General features: G+C 35.1%; 1 protein-coding gene across 5 annotated transcripts in view; it reads right to left on the minus strand.

Annotated features, from left to right (window-relative positions):
• PDE1A (phosphodiesterase 1A) overlaps nt 1-25,947 on the minus strand; it is a 402,616-nt gene that overhangs the window by 44,221 nt on the left and 332,448 nt on the right. For all 5 annotated transcript variants that reach the window (XM_053597603.1, XM_053597605.1, XM_053597604.1 and 2 more), the window contains 5 exons: nt 25,741-25,881; nt 19,703-19,803; nt 11,986-12,111; nt 10,349-10,450; nt 10,122-10,242 (listed from right to left, as the gene is read on the minus strand). In XM_053597603.1, the coding sequence (XP_053453578.1) occupies nt 10,122-10,242; nt 10,349-10,450; nt 11,986-12,111; nt 19,703-19,803; nt 25,741-25,881 (591 nt within the window). The remainder of the gene's footprint in view (nt 1-10,121; nt 10,243-10,348; nt 10,451-11,985; nt 12,112-19,702; nt 19,804-25,740; nt 25,882-25,947) is intronic.

The raw sequence follows: 25,947 nt of genomic DNA on the forward strand, positions 1-25,947 counted from the left end.
CCCACCAACCCAGGAATGGATTAACAAGCTGTGGTATATGTATACCATGGAATGCTATTCAGTTATTAAAAAAAATGGAGACTTTACATCCTTCGTATTAACCTGGATGGACGTGGAAGACATTATTCTTAGTAAAGCATCACAAGAATGGAGAAGCATGAATCCTATGTACTCAATTTTGATATGAGGACAATTAATGACAATTAAGGTTATGGGGGGGAGGAAAAGCAGAAAGAGGGATGTAGGGAGGGGGGTGGGTCCTTGGTGTGTGTCACACTTTCTGGGGGCAAGACATGATTGCAAGAGGGACTTTACATAACAATTGCAATCAGTGTAACCTGGCTTATTGTACCCTCAATGAATCCCCAACAATAAAAAAAAAAAAAAGAAAAATTTCATTTATGTTTGGGTTCAATGTCATGAGAAGCAATTAGATTTTCATATTCTAAAATAATGGTTGTTGCTTTGGGAAAACCTTTATTATCACAAGGTTTATCAACATTGGTTCTTCTGCATTCAAGAGGGCGTGTCTATGAAATAAAGAGGAGAGAGGACACTCCTTTCAATTGTATGGCCATTTGAAAGAATGCTGTGGGCTTTATTTTATCCTATTTTCTTGGCTGTATGCCTTCATGAGGTACACCAGCCTTGTATATGGCCACAACTTAGGATACAATGCCTGTTATAGTTTGATTCCACTCTTTTTGCTCTAACATCTTTTTATCCTGAGTGTTATATTATGTCAATATGTGACTTCAAAGTTTTTTGAGAATGTTTTCTGGAGCCATCCCTAAGCCATGCCTCTGATCTTGAGGGTTATAGACAGTAAATTTGAAAATTTTGGAGGAAATCTAGCTATAATGACCAAAGAAAGGTAAAGTAGCTACAATGAGAACATTTTTACTCTGTGATGACTTAGAGAAAATAGGGATTAAGAATTTCTGTGACCTCTGCCAGTAACTCCTCTAATTCCCTAGAGAATAACATCAGTTCCATTCGAAATTAATAGTTATACTCAGCTTAAGGGACAGAAGGTAGGGAATTATGAATACCATTAGCCTTGGAGTTAGAAGATAATACAGTCAGCTCTATCACTGCTGTTTAAGGGGCTATCACTGTTACTTTCAGACATATCACAGCTCAGCTGAAATGAACTGTCCTCATCTGTTACTCAACTTTGCGATCGCAGTTTACTTATTTTAGGAATAAGATATAATGGATATGATTGTATCTACCGACTAGAATTATCCTGAGGTTCTCTAAGATAATTTATATGAAGCCCAAGGACAGTGCCTAACATCTAGTAAATAGTCATTATGTTTAGCTAATAACAATCATAATCCATAATTGCAACAATATGGAGCTATACAAACTAAAGGTGTGGATGATACCTAATGGGCATTGCAGATGGTTTTAAACCACAAGAAAAAAGAGTTACTACTTAGATTAGCATGTAATGGAGAGGCATTGGCTTTTTCTTCCTCTCTTTTTCTAGCAAGGAATTGGCATGACAAGAATTCCACTATTAAAAGATGAGTTTGTCAGCAGTAGGAGGGATGCTATTGGGTGAGTTAAGGATGACTCCTGGGCTTCCAACTCGAATGAAAAGGAGTCTGTAGGTTCCACTAATGGCAGTAAGATGATCTGGATGGAGGGTATGTTTGAAGACTAGTATAGACTTTATCTTTAACATGTTGAGAATAAGATATAATATCCTTAGTAGTTTATTACTGGATAATATGAATATTAAGTTTCTATTAAAATATAAATATTATTACTGCTAAAATAATAGAAGTTACGGATAGACTTCATGGGAAATGAGATACTAGAGATACTTATTTGATATGTGGAGATGTGATTGCATTTTATTGGTTTTATTTATTTACTAAAGGATTTTATTTATTAAATTCAGTTTAGCTGCATTCAACTGGTTTTTGAGGGGATGGGGGGATTCAAGGGGCTAATATCTGATATTTTAAGAAAGAAAATTTAATAGCTATATTTTTGTACTATATGATTCAAGTTCTTTGGTTGACCTCAAAGTAATCATTTAGACCTGAATAAGGCATTATCATGATTTACATCCCATGAAATAAATTATATAGGAAGTTAGATGACAACATTTTCTTGTAGGATTTAGGCAGTTGACAGATACATGCAGGGCTGACCTTCCTATAGATGGAATAAAGGATTTTATATTCTATTTGTTTTCTGCACCCTACAATTATTTTAGAACATTATATTTCCACTGCTAAAGCACATTGAATGCTAAAATGCATTAATTATTTAACTTTATAAATATTTCAAAATGTTACTTATTCTTATCATGGATAAAGGCCATGAGTGCAAAATTAGTAGGGGACACTGCAGATAAATTATGAAGGAAATATTAATAGAGACCTATATAAAGGGAAAGTTAAGGTCTCTGAGAACAAATTTGACCAACTTTACAATTTTCCTTATCCTATCCCTGAACAGGGAATATTTCCTTTCCATCAAGATAAAATCAGTGATCAAAACAATAGGCATTGTGTAAGACAACTAGTTTACGTTTTCTTGGAGGTTGTACTTTCATTTGAGGGTGGTGCTTTCAGGAGGCCAAAAATACACTTTTAAAAAAATCAATTAACTTGATATACACATGTTCTTGTATTTAAGTTTACTTGTACAAATGAGAGAAAGAACTAATCTAGTTAATTAAACCATGCCACTCACTGATGCCCCTGAGGCTCAGCCTGCCTGAGGAGGAAGAAAAAGTGGCTCCATTGAAATGGAAACACAGGCCAGCCTGATGTACTCAGCCTGACAGCTTACACCTGTCTTAGCAATTCTCTTGGAGATTGTTGAGGTTTCTTCTTTGAAAGCCCATGATAAAAGCCTAATAATTGTTCTTATGCTTTCTTAATAGTGTAAAATGCTCTGACAGCTATCAACAGTGTCAAATCCAGTGACTTAACAGCATTTTTTCATTTCTCTAACGTCAAAATAATTTCTATAGTTTTAAAGAAATAAAGATGATAACAGATGGTAAGGTACAGAAATCTTGAGAAAAACTGTTGCATTGAAATGTAAGTTTTAGGCATAAGAAGCAACATTAATAGCAAACATGTAGGAAGCCCCTGACCACAGGCTTAGTGGCCACTGAACGGCTGAGGATAGAATTTGAAAGACCACTAGTTCTGTAGGAGAATTTAATGTAGGAAAGGGGAAGACACAGTAGCATAGCTTGCCGTGGACAAGGAATTTATGCTATCTAATTACTTTACTTCTAAAAGTGAACTCTTCTAAATTCTAACAAAGCCACCATATTTTATTTGAGTAAAATATATATAATTATATTTTTGTGAGTGTTATAAATACTTTATAGAACATTAGAACTTCCTAGGTAATTGATGTTTATAGCACTTATATGCCCCTTGAAACCAGAAACTTTGGTTTTTACATTTAAAGTTATTAACTTGGCTCATAGCTACAGTTCTTTACACTTAACGTAATTTTAGAAATTTTATCTATAATTGTTTTGATGCCAGATCCTCAGCTGAGAATGGACTAAATATATATTTTACTACTATGGGAAATAAAATTTACTTTCAAATAATATACTCTATACTTTCAGTAATGTTAAAGAAAATAGAGGGGTCTGACTATGTGCAATAGAAGGTAAAATAACTATTTGGATCTCTCCTCCCAAAAAAACTTTCATTTGCAATTATTTGTTTCCCCTTGGATAACAAGGTAATATTTATTGATTTACATATTTATTAGATAAAATGAACTTAGCAGACAAATCAATAAGAAAGTTATTTAGAAGTCAAAACATCTGAAAATTCCTCTTTATTTTCTGAAATATTAATTCAAACATGGACATAATACACACTTTTCTTCTTGCTCTTGAAAGTTCTAAAAACCAGCTCTTTCATTTGGGTACTTTTTTATGATTTTTTTTGCATTTATATCTGTTCTCTAATTTTGGTGAAAATCAGTTGAAAACATTCTATATCTAGTGTTATATTATGTAGAGTAAATTAAAGAATACTTCTCTTAATTGGATACTTTTAAAACTTGATGATTTTGTCAGAAATGCATTTTGAATCTTGTGCCCAGATCCTTTGAAGTTCAGCTTTAAGTAATTATCAAATAATAAAATATTTTATAATCAGTAGTCTAGTACACCATGGCTCTTTGATACTTGGCCTTTGAAAAGCATAAAGCTTAATTAAAACACACTAGAGAATATCAAATACCAACAATTCCTCACATCTGTATCATGGCTTATAGTATCTAAAGCCTCCTCACATTCCTTCTATCTTTTTGTTCTTCACAACTATCCTGAGATGGAGGCAGAATAGATACAGCTAAGAAGATGAAAACTCACATCCACCACAGCTGGAAAGATGAAAATTGAGGGCTTATATTTGGGTTTTCTGAAGCCAAGTTCAATTATTTCTCTACATTATGAGGTTTATTATGTTTGACCAATGTACATAAAATATGTTCTTTAAGAAGAAACACAATATGTTTACATTTAAACTTCAGCTGAGGGTGGTATTGAGTTGTAAATCACAAGACACAGTGTTTAGATTCTTAGTGCATTCCAATGAAAGGAAAGAACAGATTCGCAAATTGCTTTATTAAAATGCTGTTTGCCATGGAGATGAAACTTTCCAGTTACTCTGGCTAGATGCATAGCAAGAAGTTATTTATTAGTACTGTGGGTTCAACAAAGTTTGATAGCTTTATAGGTGGTTATACAAGAATGAGCAAAAATCAGATAAAACACACAAAAACCACTGTGGTCTTGCCATGCTTAGGACATCTAAATAGACGCACAGATACAGATTAACAGCTTACATCAATACATTCAGAGCAATGCACACAGCAAGGAATTTCAGATTCATTACTGTATATACCTTGAAAGGGCTAAAATATGTGCTATGACTAAGATTAAGTAAAAGGTTTTATAATATTTATTTAGTAAGTTGAATGCAAAAAATTACTTATTAGAGCAAATATCACATTTTAGGGTAAATCTTTATAGAAGCTTGTTTTGCTTGAAAACCATGTTTGTTGGCAGTATAAACTTCCTTGTTTTGACTCTTAATTCTGTATTTTGTTTTGCTGCATATGTATCTGAAGAGATTTAAAAGTCATTTACTTTTAAAAATTAATTTACAATTCTTTGATAAGTAAAGACACGAGCACAGTTGCATCCACTTGTGCATGTTCTTGTTCAAATAAACCTGATTTTCTTTTTATTATTAATTTGTAGGAGTTCTTTATACAAACTGGCACAAGTTTCCAGACAGATATTTGTAGTACAAATATTTTCTCTAGTCTATGGTTGCCTTTTCTTTTTTTACTTGTATTTTAATTTGTTTAAACTTCAAAGTCTTATGGGGGTACAAATGTTTTTGGTTACCCGGAATGCTCTTGTTACGTCTGAGTCATGGTTGTAAGTGTGCCTGTCACCCAGATAGTGTTCACTGTGCCCTGTAGGTAAGTTTTCACTCATCTCCTCCTCTACCCTCATACCTGCTTGATTTCCACTGAGTTTTACTTCCTTCTCTGCACATATATGCTCACCAGTTATTTCCAGTTTAATAATGAGCACATGCGATATTTGTTTTTACATTCTTTAGGTACTTCACTTAGGATAATGGTCCCCAGTTCCATCCAAATTGTTGCAAAAAGCATTAACTCATCCTTCCTCATGGCTGAGTCGTATTCCACGTTATAGCTGCACCACATTTTGTTAAGCCAATCATGAATTGATGGACATTTGGGTTGCTTACTCAGCTTGGCAATTGTGAATTGTACTGCAATAAACATTTGAGTGTGTGTGTCCTTTGAAAAAATAATTTCCTTTCCTTTGGGTAAATACCCAGTAATGGGATTGCAGGATCAAATAGTAGTTCTATTTTTAGCTCTTTGAGGAATCGCATACTGTTTTCCATAGAGGTTGTACTAATTTGCAGTCCCGCCAATAGTGTGTAAGTACTCTTTTCTCTCTGCATTCAGACCAGCTTGTATTGTTCTTGGATTTTTTAATAAAAGTCATTTTAACTGGGGTAAGGTGATTTTCTTTTATTATTTTTTAATCCATTCATCTGCAAACTGAACTTTGCTTTTCTTAATAATGTCTTTTAAAGAACAGAAGTTTTGAATTTGTTTTTGAGTACTTCATCATTTTTTTTTCTTTCATAGGTAATACTTTGTGTTTGAAAAATATTTGTCTATTTCTCCCACCCCAGGATTAGAGAGAGAGTCTTTTGTGTTTTTATTTGTTTTGTTTTGAGATAGGTTGGAGTGCACTGGTACAATCATAGCTCACTGCATCCTTGAACTCCTGGACTCAGTGATTCTCCTTTCTCAGCCTCCTGAGTAGCTGGAACTACAGGTGCATACCACTATACCCAGCTAATTTTTAATTTTTTTTTTTAATAGAAATGAGGTATTGCTTTGTTCCCTAGCTGGTCTCCAGCTCCTGGTCTCAAGCAATTCTCCCAGCCCCAGCTTCCCAAAATGCTGGAATTACAGGTATGAGCCATCCAGGCTGTCTTGTATTTTTCTCTAAGAGTTTTATAGTTTTATGTTTTGTGGTAAGCTGATGGTCCATCTTGAATTTTTATGTAAAGAGCAGTAGACAAGTTTTATTTTCTCCCCATATATTTAATAATTGTTCCATTTCCGTATGTAGAAAGACTTTCCTTTTTTTTTTGGTTGAGACAGAGTCCCACCCTATTCCCTGAGTAGAGTGCAATAATGTCATATCTCACTGCAACCTCAGACTCGGGCTGTGGGCATCCTGCTGCCTCAGCCTCTGGAAGCCACTGAGATTACAGTTGCTGGCCGCCGTGCCCGACTGGGTTTTTGCATTTTTTAAGGAGTTGGGGTCTCACTCTCACTCAGGCAAGTCTCAAACTCCTGAGCTCAAGCAATTCTCCTCCTCAGCCTCCAGCAGTGCTGGGATTACAGGCGTGAACGTCCACACCTGGCAAGACTTTCTTTTTTCCCACTTTGTTGTTTTGGTTCCTTTGTAGAAGATCAAATGACTATAAATTCATTAGTCTGATTCTAAAATTGCCACTCTATTTTACTAATCTATTTGCCTCTTCCTATGCCAATAACACATTGTCTTAGTTACTATAACTTTATATTAAATGATGTAATAAGAAAGTGTAAATGCTCTGAATTTCTTAGACTTCATCAAAATTATTTGGCTATTTTAGACTCTTAAATTTACTCACAGATTTTAGAATCAGCTTTTCAATTTCTACAAGGAATCTTGTTAATTTTTGATGAGTATTATGGTACATACATTAATCAATTTGGAAGAATTTACACCTTAGCAACACTGAGTCATTCAATCCATTAGCATGGCATATATCTGCATTCACATAGGTCTTTAAACATTTTCTCTCAACCATATTTTATGGTTTACAGGATAGAGGTTTTGTATGTATTAAATTAAGTATTTCCTATTTTAGGCTGTTACAAATAATATTGTTTTTTAAATTTTATTTTCAATTTGTTCATTGTTTGCATACAGAAATACAATTGACCCTACAATTCTGAAATAACTCATTAAATTAGCTCTAAGATTTTTGTACATCCCTTATGGTTTTCTATGTAGATGCTCATGTCTCTGCATATGGAGACAGTTTTATTTATTTTTATCCAATTTGGTATTTGCTTATCACCTTACTACTCTAGATAGAACTTCAAATTCAATCCTAGTAGAAGTAATAAGAGTAGATTTCCTGATCTTACCAGGAAAGTGTGTAATATTTCTCCATGAAGTAGTACATTAACTATAGCAGATTGAGTATATAACTTTAGCAGATTGAGTGAGGTCTCCTATTTCCTATTTCTAGTTCTCTGAGAGTTTTTATGATTAATGTCTGTTTAACTTTGTCGAATGCATTTTGTACAGCTATTGAGTTGATAATATGATTATTTTTAATGTGGTGAATAACCTTAATTGATTTTCAAATATTAAACTGACTCAAGTCATGATATGTACTCTTCTACATATTTTTACATACTGCTGATTTAATTTGCTAACATTTTAAAGATTTTTCCATCTAGTTTTGTGACAGAGATGAGCATGTAATTTTCTTTACTTGAAAAGTGTTTGTCAGGTGTTGTCAAGAATTATGCTGTCAATTTCTCTTTTCCTTTGTGTCACGAAAGAATTTTTATAAAACTGGTATTATTTCTTCCTGAAATGCCTGAGAGAATTCACCATCTCTCAAATGAATTAAGTATTAGAAACCGATATCGGAATTAAGAACTGAAGCCATCCAAGCCTGAAGTTTTTTCATAGGAAGAGTTAAATTAGAAATTCATTTTTAAAAACATATATAAATATTCACATTATAAATATTTCTTGTGTCAGTTTTGATAACATACCTTTCAAAAATTTGAAAATTTCATCTAAATTGTCAGTTTTATTGGCATAAGTTTTGCATAAGATATCTATAATGATATCTTTCACTTATAATTGTTCCCATTTTTTGATGCTGAAAGTAATTTTATTATTTTTTTCTGAGAGTCAACTGTAATCTTTATTAATTTTTACAATTATTTGTCTTTGTTCCATTTCCACTGATTTCTGTTATATTTATTACCTTCTTCCATCAACTTATTGTGATTCAATTTTCTTAACTTCTGCTAGCTTCTTAAGGTGAAACATAGGTAACTGGAGATATTCTGTCTGACACTTTCCATGTTCCCCCTCTTTGGTTCTGATGTCTGATAAGTCATTTTAACTACTTTTTCCTGAGTTCCTCAGTCCCTGACACAGACTTTGTGTCAAGCTTCTTCACTCCTTATGCCAAGACCCCCTCATCTGGTGACCCCAAATCTTTTCACTTCTCTGAATGGGACTATGATATAACCAAGAATATATTTGGTCTTCATTCAAGGATCCTCGCACAGGCACAGAGCTTCAAAAACCCATGCAATTTCCTGCTTGGAGATTCTTTGATATATTAATGAGGTGATTCTTGGTTGGCACCTAGATAGCTTCAGGATGGGAGCTTGTCACCAGAAAGACCAACCCCATGATTAGAAACCCAGAACTTTGAGCTAGCTTGATCCTCCTAAGAGGAGAAGGAGGCTGGAGATGGAGTTGAAACAGTAGCCAATTATGCCTATGTAAGGAAACCCTGATAAATACTCTGGACATCAAAGCTCAGTAGTTTCCTTGCTGATAAGCCAAGAAGGGAACTCACCATAACTCCATGTGGAGGGGGCAGGGAATCTCTGAGCCTGGACCCTTGCAGACCTTTCCATATGCACCTCTACACTTGGCTGTTTCTGGTTTGTATCTTTTACCACAAAACTATAATTGCGAGCATAGCACTTCCTTGAGTTTTATGAGTCATTCTAGCAAATTAGCAAACCTAGGGAGGGTTGTGTTACCCCTTCAATTTATATTGAACTGGTCAGATAGGTGGGTGTTCTGTTGCCCCACTTGGTGTTTGAAGTGCAGCCAATCTTGCACAAAACTGAGCCCTTAATTTGTGGGATTTAGTACTAACTCTGAGTGCTAGCGTTACAAATATATTGTAGTACCTCAACTTGGTGAAGTGGGGAGCAGATAGGAACACTATGGAGCAAAAACGTATATACTTGTTGCAAAAAACACTGGTCATTCCTCCTATCCAGGCTGGTTTCCTCACATAATAAATCATTTTTTTCTTTAGTTATGCAGGTGTCTACCCAGCTGAAGTCCTTATTTCTCAGCTTGAAAATAAAGCTGTGTACATATAATTTATGCAGATGTGTTATTGTATCTTCTCCTTCTCCTATTTATTATGAAAGGTATTGTCTCTGCTCTAGAGCTTACCTCTCAGCAGAGAGCAATTATATGTTTGTTTACTTCTTTCTTTTCTGGGAGTGGTATCTGAGATTCAAGATTTGACTCTCTTTAGAACATGTATTACATTACATAGGGTTATTTAATACATTTATCTGAAAGATTAATGAGTTCTGCTAAAATCTCCTTGAATGTATTGTGGCCAGTTGACAATATTACAGCCCTGGACTCTGTACAGAAAAGGTGTGTGTTAATATATACAGTCATTATTTCCAAAAACATTTGCAGAAAGAGGCACCTGTAAGAAAAACTCCTCCATCAGGGCCATGGTCCACCGGTAGTGCAGATTCCAGGGTTTGGCCGGGTGGCTGATGTCTGCCGCATGGAGAATTAGGGACATGGTTTTGGCTCGGTCAACCCTGTCAAACCAAGGACATGTTGAAATTATCAGACCAAAGTAACCAATTTACAGTACTCTCTGAGTCCATGCCGAGACCTTTAACACAACAAAAGAAAATCACTTACCCTTCATGCTGCTGCAAACTGTTTCTTATATTTTTAATTTGCTGGAAGTGACCCGACATGTCTGTAGATAAAACCATTTCAATCACTAGGTTCCGAAGGTCCCTATAGAGTAATCAAAAGGAGAAAGGTTCACTTGGCTGTTTATTGTTCTGAAATGGAACATTTTCTTAAATACACTAATCACATTTTATTGTTCTTAGTGGGCATGAACACCAAAGATGCTACTTTTTATTATTTATTTATTTATTTATTTTTTATTGTTAAATCATAGCTGTGTACATTAGTGCAATCAAGGGGTACAATGTGCTGGTTTCATATATAATTTCAAATATTCTCATCAAACTGTTCAATGTAGCCTTCATGGCATTTTCTTAGTTATTGTATATAGGAGGGAGGGTAATGGGTGGGGCTACACCTATGGTGCATCTTAGAATGGGTACAGGCGAAACTTACTAAAGGCTGAATACAGATGCTACTTTTTAAATGCACAAGTGCTCACAAAAGTTGACATTAGTTTACTCTGGAATTCTCATGGATTTAAGAAGTTACCTGCAGAGTGTGAACCGTGAATGATGTTAATATCTACCATAAGAACCAGTACTTTTCTTGTCCTACCTATAACCCCTCCCCAATCATAATTCCTAAATACTGATTTTCTATATGATGGCATCTTCAGCCATTTTAAAGGAAACTAATTCTATTCTAATTATAGCATTTGAATATTTTAGAAGAAAAATGTTACCCAGTGGAGTTTGAGACTATTCTAAATACATATGGTCAATAAAACTAAAAGGGTTAATGTCTCAGGGAGGAGAGAGGAATGAAAGGGCCATGGATTCTCAAGACCTTCTCTGCTCCTTCCCCACTCTTTAAATTTTCTTTTAAAACTTAACTCTACATATCAAAAATGATACAGAAAAAAATGAATATAGTGCTAACATTTTGAATTTATATAAGAGTACATATTGGTACAAATTGACCAGAGAACCATTCCAGAGACTGCATAATATATTTTAAAGTATTGTTGTGTTGTGTGTAATCTTATCCATGCAATCGACCTGGAAATATTTCAGCTTTGCCTAACAGAGCCTGGTTCTTGAACAACATCTTCTAAGTACTAATCTTTCTCAGAGTTGTCCCGTCAACATTGAGTTTGTACTATGGGGAAGGTACTGACTTTCATCTGTTTTTTTGACTTTAAAATAATTATTATATTATCTCTCTCCCTCCCTCCCTCTCTCCCTTCCTCCCTTCCTCTCTCCCTTCCTCCCTTCCTCTCTCTCTTTCATTCATTTTTTTTTTTTTTTTTTGACAGCGTCTCACTCTGTCACCCTGGGTAGAGTGCCTGGCACCACAGCTCCCAGCAACCTCAAACTCTTAGGTTCAAGTGATCCTCTTGTCTCAGCCTCCTGAGTAACTGGGACTCTAGGAGCCTACCACAATGCCCAGCTAGTTTTTCTATTTTTATTAGAGGTGGGGTCTCACTTTTGTTTAGGCTGCTCTCAAACTTCTGAGTTCAAGTAATCCACCTGCCTCAGCCTTCCAGAGTGCTGGGATTACAGATGAGAGCCACAATTCCTGGCCAATTAATCCTTTTTTTGAAATTAAGTCTCTTCCAGGTTTCCTAAGAAACTTACCTCCAGTCATCTTTGGATAAATTTATCAAGATATTCATTTCTTCTTCTTGCATAAGTCTATAAGCTGCACTCACATGGTGATTCTCAAGGACAGAGCGATCATTATACAAAATGGCAACATCTGACCTAAGAATTAAAACAAAAGGCCCAATAGAGGATGTTTTTAGACTTCATGATTGTCTAATAAAAAATACCCAAGTTTCAAGTCATATCATCAGGAAAAATCCCATAATTATACACTTACAACTATGGAGAGACAATTTCTTTTTTTACTGTGTATCATGGTTATTGAATATGTGAATAATTGCCCTAATTTCGGGAGTTATTTGTTGATGATTTCATGTTTTCTATATTTATAATCAGATCATTTGCAAGCAAAGTTCATTTTATTTTTTTCTCTCTCAATCTGTATACCTTTCCCCACCCTTTTCTTGTCTGACTGTATCAGCTAGGACGCACAGTACGATGTTGAAAATCAGTGGTGGGGTGTATCCTTTGCCCAACATTTCCTCACCCTCTGCCTCCACCCAGTCCCTGGTAACCACTATTCTGCTCTTGTTGATATTCTTTACAAAGCTGAGAAAGTTCCCCTCTGCTATTGAGAGTTGTTACCATGAGCATGTGTTGGATTTTTTTCAAATACTTTTTCTATATTTATTGATAAGACCCATGCAGTTTATCTTCTGTAGCTTTCTGTGATAAATGATGGCATTAACTGAATATTGAATGATAAGCTGGGCTTGCCTACCTGGGATAAATCACACTTCGGTGTGGTGCTTAATTGTCTTTTAATTAACATTATCATAATTTAAATGTGGTTATGCCTTTTACTTCAATTTGTTATCCAGGTATGTGTACCAGTTACATATTCTGGATACACCAGGGAGAAAAAAAATTACCTAATATCTTTATTCAATCAGAGAATGAATTTCACTAATTCCAGAGACTTGATAGCCACCCCTATTCCTTTAAGCTAAAATTGCTTTTGGTAGGATATGATGAAACTCATTTAGTCTACACGCGATTCTAGCTTTTGCTCCTTTACAATGTTGTGATTAAATTTGAATATTATAGATTCTTTTACTTTAAAATGGAGAAAATTATTTTTAAAGAAAAATTAAAATAATGTTTCACCACCAATTTGAAACAGATATTTTATTTTGAAAACAGAAACATCTAAAGAATGTTTTATTTCTTGTCTGTATTTTCTTTTTTTGCAGTTTTTTGGCCAGGGCCGGGTTTGAACCTGCCACCTCCAGTGTATGGGCCAGCACCTTGCTCCTTAAGCCATAGGTGCTGCCATTTGTCTGTATTTTCACATAATTTGATCATAAATCAGCTACTTCAAGTTGCATTAATTAATTAAACATTGTAGCATAAATTCTGAAGTACTGCAAGCCTTCTCAGATTTGTAAAATGTAGACTGCTTCTCCATCCTTTAGGTTGCCAGACCATTATGGAAGTGTGTAATATGGAGAACAACTATGCTCAATGTCTTCAAATGGTGCACATTTATATAAGTTGGCAAGGTGAACATAGTCAGCAAAAGCAGCAAAAACAAGTCAAATAAAAACCTGAAACCCAAGCTTCTCTCAATTTCCTTCCTCCTGATAGATACAGATATAGTCAGGTATAAAACTGCCTCACTCCTTACTATTTCAGAGGATGAAGCCCTCGTTATGATCAAGCACAGACAATGACAAAATAAAGAACTAAAGTTGCCACACAAACAGTATAAATGGATAGCTATGTGAGTAGATAGATATATTAATTTGCCTCACTATAATAATTATTTTACTATTTGCATCCTATAATACCATAATGTATTTTTTTAAAAATAGAAAGAACCAAAGAAATAGGTGTCCGCTGCAAGCAACCTATTCAAGATATGTACCTGATAGCCTGCTACAGAAACCAAGCTTTGTTATTAATCCAATGTAAGAGAAATGACTTATCAGGCACTAGAATACTTACTTTCTCTTTTGTTTCTAGTGCTATAATAAAGAGGAAATAACATGTATTTAGCTAATAGCACATATCTCAAAATAGACTGTTAAAACTTATCTCAGTTAAGACCAAAAAAATCACTTAATCAATAATTATAGCTCTATACACAGAATTCAGCAGTAGAAAACTTCTGAATTCTGTGTATAGACATATGATGGAATACATGTAGAAGAGATAATTAAATAGATTTTTTTGTTGTTGAGCAAAACACCATGTGCATTTCCAGAAGTTTTCTGAAATCACAGGAAAAACTGTGATTTTTCCAATAATCAATTTGTATCATATGGCCTGAAGTCTGTTTATAGCAGTTTTGTCAGGGTTATTACATGACAGGGAACCAAGTATCACCATCTCTTCCTTTCAGAAACAAGCAAAATGTTTTTGAGCCAGATTTAATTGTGTTAAAGTGTGCATGGCTTTATCTCATAAATCTAACAAGGATGCTGAGAATACAGCATGGTCTTAATGTTTGAGTGGTCTTTGCTAAGAACAGAACAGACTCCAAGCAACATTCAGTATCCATGGTAACATGTAGCTTGACATTTTCTTTGCACAAAGAGGAAATTATTTCCATTTATTTACACTTTCAGGGATTTAATGCATTATAATATCTGCATTAAACTCAAATCTAGCCTTGCTCTATGCTCTAAATTATATTCTGGTTGTTTTGCATTGTACAGTAAATGGGTTTTCATGTTTAACAAGCCCTCTAAATCCAAGTAACAATGAATATGAAATAAAATAGAATTATTGATATCAATGATATATAATCTTATTTTTTCATGGATAAAATTTTCAAGTTCATGTAAAATTAATCCATTAAATATGACCCTGTTAGAAAATTTTTCCTTTTTATACTGAGTTTGTTTGTTTTTGAGATAGAGGCTTGCTCTGTTCCCTGGGGTAAAGTATACCGAGTTTTTATTTATTTTTATTTATTTATTTTTTGAGACAGAGTCTCACTTTGTTGCCATTGGTAGAGTGCCATGGTGTCATAGCTCACAGCAACCTCAAATTCCTGGGCTCAAAAGATCCTCTTGCCTCAGCCTCCCAAGTAGCTGGGACTATAGGTGGCTGCCACAATGCCCGGCTATTTTTAGAGATGGGGTCTCACTCTTGCTTAGGTTGGTCTCAAACTCCTGAGCTCAGGCAATTCACCTGCCTCAACCTCCCAGAGTGCTGGTATGCCGAGTTTTTAAATATAAAAGTGTAAAGGATGGATTCTTCTTTTTCCCCTCCTCGTCTTCATTCTTCTTCCTCTGGTCCTTCTTTTTCATACTCTTCCTCTTCCTTATCCTTATCTCCTTCATCCTTGTCATTCTCCTTTTCTCTTCTTCTCCTTCCCGACAGCCCAAAGCATAAAAAATTACAAATCCTTATCCAGTTGTAGATGAATAGTAAACGGAGAAAGCTAGTAATGATGATTTTCACTGTCAGGGGAAAAGCCCAGTCCATGACTTTTCAAAGGAGAAAGGGCAAAACGTACTCACTGATAACAAATCTCATGCTCCCTTCTTGAACTCCTAACACCATTGTCTTGTACAGAGCCCAGCTCAGTAATGTGCTATCTTTAATTGAAATCCTCCTTACTATGGGTTCAGTGGATATAAAGAGCCTTTGATAAACAAAAATAATCTGTATAGTTTTCTTTTCTTTTCATGCTTACTAGAAATAAAAGAAAAACAACTCCCTAGACTCTGCAAGTAGCGTAGGTTAATAACTTTCCTCCCACACAATCACACTCCTATGTTTTCCTTTTCCTTCCATATTATCTGAAGGACTCTGGGTTTCCTCTAATCCAGGGATTGACAGGATGCCTCCCTAACATTTCACTGGATGAATTTCAACTCTTCCTCTCTCTCCATCAAGAGACTGTGATGTGTAAGCCCTCTCCATTTCAGGCTATAAAAAGTGTCTCTGATTTGTGGAAGCAGAATTATATGAGGTATAAGTAAATGGATTGAGAGTTATTGTCCCTTTTCTCAGTTTTTTAATCCTGCCACTGCCACCAACAGACTGTGCATATCAGAGGTCACATCACCTCTTCAAACCTGTGTTTTCTGTTCCAAGACTGTGAAGCTTAGACCTATAATCTTTAATCTATAATGTGGATCTCAGTCATCTAAGGGCTGTTTAAGCTCTAACATGTCTGCTATTTTAGTAAATTGTTTCTATACTTCCCACATCACAGTAACTCCTTATACATGGAAAATCTGTTGTTAAAAATATTTCTATTAAAAAAATGAACTGACCACAAAAATCCCTGCACATGTATGGTATGGCAGCATTATTCATAAGTGCTAAAATTTGGAAACAACTAAGATTTCCTTCAATAGGTGAAGAGATAAATGGTAGTATGTCTATACAATGGAATTAATCAATAAAAAGAAATTAACTAACTATAAATCATGAAAGTAATAAAGGGATCTTAAATATCTATTACTAGTGAAAGAAACATGTCTGAAAAGCTACGTACTATAAGATTTCAACTATGTAACATTTTAGAAAAGGCAAAACCAAAGAAACATTAAAAAGACTAGTGGTTGTCAGGGGTAAAAAGAGAGAAAGGGAAGGATGAATAGGTAAAGCAGACAGGTATTCAGGGCAATGAACTGCTGTGTTGGATACTATAATGGTAGACACGTGGCGTTATACATTTGTCAAAGTTCACCAAAAGTGAAGTCTAATGTAAACTTCGTCAATAATGATGTATCAAAATTGGTTAACCAATTGTGCAAATGTTCTGTATCAGTGTAAGAAGTTAATAACAGAGGAGTCTTCAAGGTAGCAGGTAGGAAGAACATGGGAACTCTGTGCATTTCTATTCTGCTTTTCTATAAAGGTAAAGCAAGTATAAGAAAAAAAATCTATTCTTTTAAAAGAACAAAAACAAATTAACAAATAAAAAGCAACTAGGTTTAGTTTCCCCTCAACAACAATAGGGGTTTTTATAATGGTTTTAGAGCAGCGGTTCTCAACCTGTGGGTCACAACCCCTTTGTAACAGTGAAAATACATCCTGCATATCAGATATTTACATTATGATTCAGAACAGTAGCAAAATTAAAGTTATGAAGTAGCAATGAAAATAATTTTATGGTTGGGGGTCACCACAATATGAGGAACTATATTAAAGGGTTGCGGCATTAGGAGGCATTAGGAAGGCTGAGAACCACTGTTCTAGAGAGACATGTGTCTTTTAACTTACATTTCTTTGTTAAGCATTCTGACTAGAGAAAGACTTGGAGAAATTTCAGTATCCCACATATATAAAGTGAATTCAATCCCAACGGATCCTAGACCAAATTCTGCCTCTCAGGAACTGACTTCTCTGTCTGACTAAAAAGAAAACAGGGTGCGTTCCTGTAATGGAGTGACTTGTGTCTCCCCTAAAGTTCATACGTTAAAGCCCTAACCACAAATGTGACTATATTTGGAGATGGAACTTTTAAACATGTAATTAATGTTAAATGAGCCTATAAAGGCAGGCCTGAATCTAACATGACTAGGTGTCCTTGGAAGAAGAGGAAGAGATACCAAGGGTGCTTGCAGACCACGTGAGGACACAGCAAGAGGTGTGTCTGTAAGTCAAGGAGAAAGGTCTGAGAAGAATCTGAACCTGATGACACATTGATCTCAGACTCTCAGCCTCCATAATTATAAAAAAAATAAATCCGTGTTAAGTCACCCATGTTGTTACGGCAGCTTTAGCAGATAAATACACTTCCACTCTTTTATGTTGATTCAAATAACTGCCACACTAACCATTACTAAATAACCCCATTTTCCAATTATTTTAAATTTAATATTTTATGTTAGCCTAAAAATGAGATTTCTTTAAATTTTTAATTTTTTTAGAAGTGCAATTTTATAGCTTTCAAATACATAATGACACAAAACCAATACCTTAAATATTATGTTGCAAGATTTGTCTCAATGAGTAGACAGCATACAAAATTCTTAAAAAAAAATAATTGATGGATTTAAGCATTTTCAGCTTGAGCAATTTTGTTAAAAGTCCCTTAAATCTATTCTTTTTTTTAACTTAATTTTTATTAAATCATAACTGTATATAATTCTGTGGTACACTGTAATGATTTGATATACAAAGTGGAATGCTTAACTCAAACTAATAAATATAACCATCACCTTCCTTACTTACTTTTGGGGGGTAAGACTTTTTAATGTACTCTTAGTTGCTTTGAAATGTACCCTTGCTGGTTCCACACAAACGCAGAATCATTTTTTCCAAATCTTGAAAGTACAATGTTGGTATTTTAATAGGAATGGCATTGAATAGGCATGAAACAATAAAAATCCTCAAAGAAAGCATAGGAAAAACACTGGAAGATATTGGCCTGGGGAAAGACTTCATGAAGAAGACTGCCATGGCAATTACAACAACAACAAAAATAAACAAATGGGACTTCATCAAACTGAAAAGCTCTCTACAGCTAAGGAGACAACAACCAAAGCAAAAAGACAACCTACACAATGGGAAAAAAAAAATTTGCATAGTTTGAATCAGACAAGAGCTTGACAACTAGGATCTATAGAGAACTCAAATTAATCTACATGAAAAAAGCCAATAATCCCATATATCAATGGGCAAGAGACATGAATAGAACCTTCTCTAAAGAAGACAAATGGCTAAACAACTTATGAAAAAATGCTCATCGTCCCTATTTATTAGAGAAATGCAAATCAAAACCACCCTGAGATACCATCTAACCCCAGCAAGAATGGCCCACATCACAAAATCTCAAAACTGTAGATGCTGGGGTGGATGTGGAGAGAAGGGAACACTTTTACACTGCTGGTGGGACTGCAAACTAATACAACCTTTTTGGAAGGAAGAATGGAGAAACCTCAAAGAACTCAGGCTAGATCTCCCATTTGATCCTGCAATCCCATTACTGGGCATCTACCCAGAAGGAAAAATTCCTTTTATCATAAGGACACTTATGCTAAACTGTTTATTGAAGCTCAATTTACAATCGCCAAAATGTGGAAACAGCCTAAATGCCCACCAACCCAGGAATGGATTAACAAGCTATGGTATATGTACATCATGGAATACTATTCAGCCATTAAAAAAAATGGAGACTTTACATCCTTTGTATTAACCTGGATGGAAGGAAAACACATTATTCTTAGTAAAGCATCACAAGAATGGAGAAGCATGAATCCTATGTACTCAATTTTGATATGAGGACAATTAAGGACACGGTGGGGGTGGGGGAAGGGGAGAGCAGAGAGAGAAAAGAGGAGGGAGGGGTGGGGAAAGGAAGAGCTGAGAGAGGGAAGGAGGGAGGGGGTTGGGCCTTGGTGTGGCCCCGCCCCATCCTAAAAAAAAAAAAAAAAAAAGGAAATATACCCTTGCATCGTGCATCATACACATTAGGTGAAATCCTGCCAAATATCCTCCCTCCCACTCGCACTCCACCTCCCCTCCCCTCTCTCTCCTCTCCTCTCTTTCTTTCTGGACTATCTTTGTGTTTCATCATTGATGTGAATGTGTAAGTGTTTATATATTGGTTTCATAGTAGTATTGAGTACATGCGATACTTTTTTTTCAATTCTTGAGATACCATTATACCTATTCTTATGAAAATTTTTATGGTTTTTAAAAATCCTCTTAAAATAGGTAGTATGCAGTAAAATAAATTTCAGACTTTAACTCATGCAAGTTAACACTTTTTCTAACTTACCTTGTCTGAATATGAAAGTTGTTTGTGGTCCCTGTGTGCTCGTAGTCATGAATGGCAGCGGCAAAGACCATTGCTAAAATTTCCAGTTCAGTGAGCCAGTGCTGTGAATCAAAGAAAGAATCCATGACACCTAGAAGGCAGAAGCCATGCCTGCTTTCTATGAAAAGGATTGTTAGTGCATTAAGTGTTTGTAAGGATATGACATTATTTATTTCTTTAAAATATTTTCCTTCCTCTTTTGCTTCCATTAATCGTGCATAATGTATGTTTCATGAGGTCAATAATTGTTTTGTGGCCTTGTAAGCTCAAACTTCAAAATATAATCCTTACTAATTGAAAAAGGAGCCATTGTCAAGGTTTTAAAAGATAAAACCTGCTTTCGTTTTGAATTCTTAGCCCTACCAATTTCAGTTCTTATGAAATCAATTATAGTTCAGTAATTTGTAATATACAGGTTACACGTCATTAAAATGCCTTTTAACTCAACTCAACTTTTGTAGAAGACATTGCTACGAGAACATGCTCCATCTTGAAAATATTTACTTTCACTTATTAGAGAAACTGAACTTCATTTTTATATTTAAATATTTAAAAGAGTCTCCGAGAATTTACCAAACTTTCTGTTCATAATGCATATGTGATTATGCAATTAAATAAAGGAAAGAATAAATGCTTTCAGATAAAATACAGGACTATCCATTTCATTTACATTGATCTTTCTGTAACTAACTGAATGATTTAACAGAATTTCTCTATTATTATGAATTCATTTATAAATAATTAAATAGTTTCTTCATCCTTCACACTTTGCAAAACACTTTTACTACATACACTGGCCAAATGTTAACCTATGTGACTATTTAAAAGTAAATAAAATCAAGTAAAATTAAATTCACTTTCCCAGTTACACTAGCTTTATTTCACTACTAACTAGTCACCTAGTACAGATACCAAGTTTTTTTTATCATGACAGAAAGTTCTACTAGATAGCACTGCAAATAGATGGTATTTGATGACAGGTATGGAGAATCCAAAATAACATGGAGTTCACTGTTAGTGATCTATAACTTAAGACAATTAAAGACCGTGCACACAAAACAACAGAAAAATATCATACAAACTGTATGCATACTTGATAAAATTTTGTTAAATAAAGATGCAATCTGAGGGCAGCTAGAGAGGCCATTTGAAGAAGGAAGGACAAAGACTGATAGTTCAGTGCAAAGTTGGAGGCAGAGGGATTTCAAATAGAAAGAGACATGTGGAATGATTATATTAAAATGCATTGAACTAGAATCACCAACAGTACAACTGTGTTGGAGAGTCAAGGGAAGTGATATTTAAAGGAGGGTGGAGAGCATGGGAAGAGTTGATGGACTACCTTGATTAAAGCTGGTGAATTTGAATTCTGTATAAAAGGCTAGAGGAAACCCATTGTAGGTCCATGAATCAAAAATGAAGGAGATGGAAACTATTACATCTTATAGTTGCCAGAGGCATGGTCTTATTAATCTTTGCTCCCTTTATAGAACCCATCATGATATTTAGCCGATAACAGGAACTTAACATATTTTCATTGAATTGTATTTTGTAATTGAATTTTGCATTAGGTAAAGGTAGTAGGGTGTAGTAAAGAAGACTGTGGAATTGGACAATCCTGGTTTTAAATTTCTTGGAACCTCAGGAAAATAAATTAGTTATGCTATCAGTGATAGTTACCATGAAAATGGGATTAGTGATCACCCCCCTGAGGGATCTTGAAAAGGTTTTAATGTCTACATTGTGCCTAACACAAGTCTTGGCATATAGTAAGATACAAAATAAATGTTTTTTCACTTAATTTGCTACTTTACATATATCATATAAGACATGAAGTCTAGAAAATAATAGCTAATGTACCTTTAATGATTGTGATTCAAGTACAATTGCCTCAGAGCTGGATGACTAAAGCAGAAATGATTTTCAGAACCAAAGGGAGTCAATATAATGAACTATTCTGTGTTTATAGACGCATTTAATTGTGGGTCATTAAAAGGAAAAAAGTGACCTTATTAATAGCCTGCATTGTAGGCTGAACTGGAACTGAGCCGCCAATGCTCCCAATGAAACTATGAAATTAAACACCACGAAATGAATAGCAATTGAAGTTAAACCAGTTTCTATACCCCAAGAAACCCATTGTTTTAATAACTAAAATTCTTTCTTAAAAAATTACCTATTTTCTTAAAGTAATTTCTTATAGGTTTTATTTATGGGTTTACAGATTTAACTGGGATTTTTGAAAACCAATACTCAATATCCACTATGATAACATAAAATAGAAAGCTGCAACAGTAAAGCAAAATAAGTTAGGAAATCAGAGATAAAACTTAATTAGAGATTAGCTTATAAATATTTAAAACTATTATCTTGCTAGCTGTCAAAATTGACCATAAATGTATCTCCTGTTTTTATTCTAATTTATCTCCACATCCCATAAACAGTACTTTCTTCATGAATCCTTCTTATTTATTGTTACAGTAGGACCTTAATGATTAAATTTGCATTACAAGATAGCTTAGGAAAAGAGAAACACTGAATTTTCACACTTAATTTAAAAATACACCCATTTTGTATTAGTGAAAGTGGAATTTTAAACTGATTGTTAGCTCCGTAGCTGCTGATTCATTTTGTGCTGGTATCAAATGACAATTGTAACTCAGAAAATGGATGCTTAAGTTCATAGGTTTTGTAAATGATTCGTGAGGACATGCCAAGACAATGAACCCAAATCACATCACTCTTTCCAACTAGAGTAGAGGTCAACACCAAACCAAAGCTCTTCTGATTCGCAGTGGGCAGAAATGAAGGGTTAAAATGACTGTCGTGAGCAATGGAGACATTGCGTTTCACACGATGTTTCGCACCTGCAAGTTGTATTTTATATGAAGAAATGCTTAGGCTAAACTTACTGTAAAATGAGCAGTCATCAGATTACTGCATATCATAAGGAGCTATTGACTGCCACTAACAGCATGTGTAATAACAACAGGAAAAGAAAAAAAAGGAAGAGAACTAACATGAATAGAGCATTTCGGTTACCCTTCATTATATAAATATCTGTATCCTTACGTTGCAGATAACAAAGCTGAGTCCTAAAGAACTGGACTAACAAGCCAAAGGTCACATAGCTATCTAGTGGCAGAGTAAGAAATCAAACCAAAATCTGTTAGATTTCAAAGTTTCTGTTTCTTCTGTGGATCACAATAGCATGATCACTCAAGGGAGACAAAGCAGAATTTTCAGCCAATTTAACTAGATACACGAGTAGGATGAAGTTAATAAAGCTTGAAGACTTATGTCTTTTCCACATCTGAATTACCCAGTGTGTGTGCATGTGTGTGTGCGCGTACACACCTTTATGATGGAGTATATGTGTACACAGTACTATGTTTATGAGGTGGGGAGATTTTCAAGTCAGAAAAATTACATTTTTGGCTTCTAGTATATCTACAAGTACATAGTTAACACCTGTGTTAGCTGAAAGTTACAGGACTGGAAATGTTTTCTCTCTATCCCTTTGGATAGGCTGAAGTAGTCTTGTTATGCTACTAGTATAGGAAACTTGTATACTGTAATACATTTATTTTTTATATTAAGGTATGTGTTAATAAATACTATGTATTAGGCTGTACAAATTGATTTTATTGATTCCTCATTGCCATTCTAAATTTGATTGGTATCATTAACAACATTTTTGCGGAAAAGGCACCACGGTACAAAGCAAGTGAATTAGGAAGAGGTGGGATAGCCTAACTGCTTTCCCCTCACCCAGAGTTGCCTGGGAAGCCACTTACTGTGCGGAACAGAATCTCTACATAGTTTATAGAATAGAGAAATAGTTCCACAGTTTCTGTGTACTCATCAGAGAAAAACTGAGTCATTCCAGAGTATGGAAGACTATTTTTGGATATTATCAGTGAGCTACAAGTTCCAAAAGAAATAAGATTTCATGTCACCTCTCTCTCTTTTACACTTACTGTTAGAGAGAACACAGTGCCAGGAGTCTCCTAGTACAAGTGTTCTCTGGCCAAGGCCCTTGGGTGATTTCATATTCAAAGAGACATGTGAAGGCGGCTTGGCTGCCCTCAGTAAGGCATATGCTCTTTAGCAAAAGGACCGAGTTACTGCACATCACTGTCACTGTGGCACAGGCTACAAGTTAATCAAGTGACAAAGGAAGGGAGACTAGCAGCCACTCTCTTCTCCAGGGTCTATTTCCAGGCTTCAGGGCATCCCTTATGACATGAAGAAACAGAGGGACAACGGTTTCATTGCAATCCCTTTCAGGCAATGGTCCTTAAAACATCTTGCAAGTGACAGGATGCAATGGCCTGACAATGTTGGGCTGCAACTGAAGTGCTCCATAAATGTCACACTGATAAGGCCATCCTGACATAGTGGGGCATCAACCAAACACCACCCTAGGTGACCCAGCCTTTTCTGTGTCAAATATCAGGGAGAACAAAGGGCTGGGGAGTTTTAGCTAAATGAATATTTCTACAATGCCTTTATTTCAAAAAACCAACACGTTGTTATGCATGAAAGTTAATATTCACCAACCACCACTTTCTAATGTAAAGAAAGTTTGTTAAAATAACTATTCCAACCCTGTCAAAACTAGCCTTGTTTTGCCAAAATAGTCTATACGCTTGTAAACTCATATTGCCTTTCCTTTCACCATTTATTGTAAAAATTTTTATTGTTCTTTTTAATTTCAATATATTTTTCTGACAATGTTAATGGTCTACCGCCAGAAAATGTTTGTAATGAGAAAACTAGTGGATGATTAAAGAACTGCTGACAGATTTTTGCTAAAGGATGAATAAAATCAGAAACATATTTCTAAGCCCAAACTGGTAAAGTAGAGGGAAGTCCTATTTTGGTGAGTCATGGACTCCTCATAAAGTGACTATATGATCTTTATTAATAGTAACTTTAACTTTCTAGGAGTCATGCTGGGCTGGGCCTGATCTCCTGATCTTTCAGAAAAGCTAGAATGATTGTTAGGTCCTGCAATAAGTATTCCTTATAAGTCTGAGGGTAAAGTCACAGTGTGGATTTGAATTTCTCTATTTATGTACTAATATGACTTCCCCTAGCTCTTCAATGTTACCTTCAGGCTGGAGGTTCCAAAGCTGAAATAGTAGACTTTCATTTGGCTCCATTTATACTTGTGACAAGTTAAAAAAAATGTAGTTAAGCCGAAACATATTTTAAAAGTATGCAATTCTGGTTACCTCCCAGCCTAAAATGGTTTATAGTTTCCTCACTGCCCTTCATTCTGAAAGCAAGTCCTAGGCTGAGGAGATGTCATGTGGCCCACACCTTTTTGAATCCACCTCAGTTTGGCACCTTCAGAAGGAAGGGCTGCTCCTCACTTCTCACCTGCTGAGTCATCCTGATTTCCTGATCTCTATGTTACAGACCTTCCAAGCTGTCTCGGAGTTCCTGTCATCTCCTTGCTATAATCCCAGGATTTGCATTGCTGAATCGCACTCATTCACCCACCCACTCCATTCATTCATATTCAAAGAAGAGAAAGAAAAAATTGACATGAATAATTTCCCAAATCCCTTTAGGATTTGATTATGATTGACAATGCAAGGTCAATTTAGGAGAACATAATAAATGAGGGGCGAGTACTCTAACTTTTCTATTGACGACTATTTCTCTAGGTTCCCTTTGTAAAATTTGGTTGATTCCTACGGGAAAAGAAATTTATAAACAAAAGATATTCTATCGTCCAAATTTCAGAAAAGTAATATGTTTCTATTTGCCTCTGAGTATTCTGAGTATCTTTTTCCACTGAATTAAAATATGTTTTAGAAATGTATATTACAAATAACTCATTTATCCTCCAAAACCAAAACTATTGTAACTTACAATACTTATTACTTGTAATAATTTTATGGGCATTAAAGAAACAATGGGAACTTTAGGGCAATGGACATTGATGTTTCCAAACCGACAGACTTCAGCTACAAAGCCTTTCTTACCATGATACCTGTATGAAGCATAATGTAATGCACAGTTTGACTGACGTCAGCTGCGTGAACCAAATTGTGGTATGGATTTTTGTACTTGCTGTAACCAACTTCTAAAGCTTCTGCAAAAGCAATTAGGCAAGAAACAGGAATCTGTGGAAAGTAATAATTATGAGTATATTTTGACCCAAAGCATCATACTAAACATGAGCACAGTGT

This window comes from Nycticebus coucang, chromosome 7 (assembly GCF_027406575.1).
Source record: "Nycticebus coucang isolate mNycCou1 chromosome 7, mNycCou1.pri, whole genome shotgun sequence".
Taxonomy (NCBI): domain Eukaryota; kingdom Metazoa; phylum Chordata; class Mammalia; order Primates; family Lorisidae; genus Nycticebus; species Nycticebus coucang.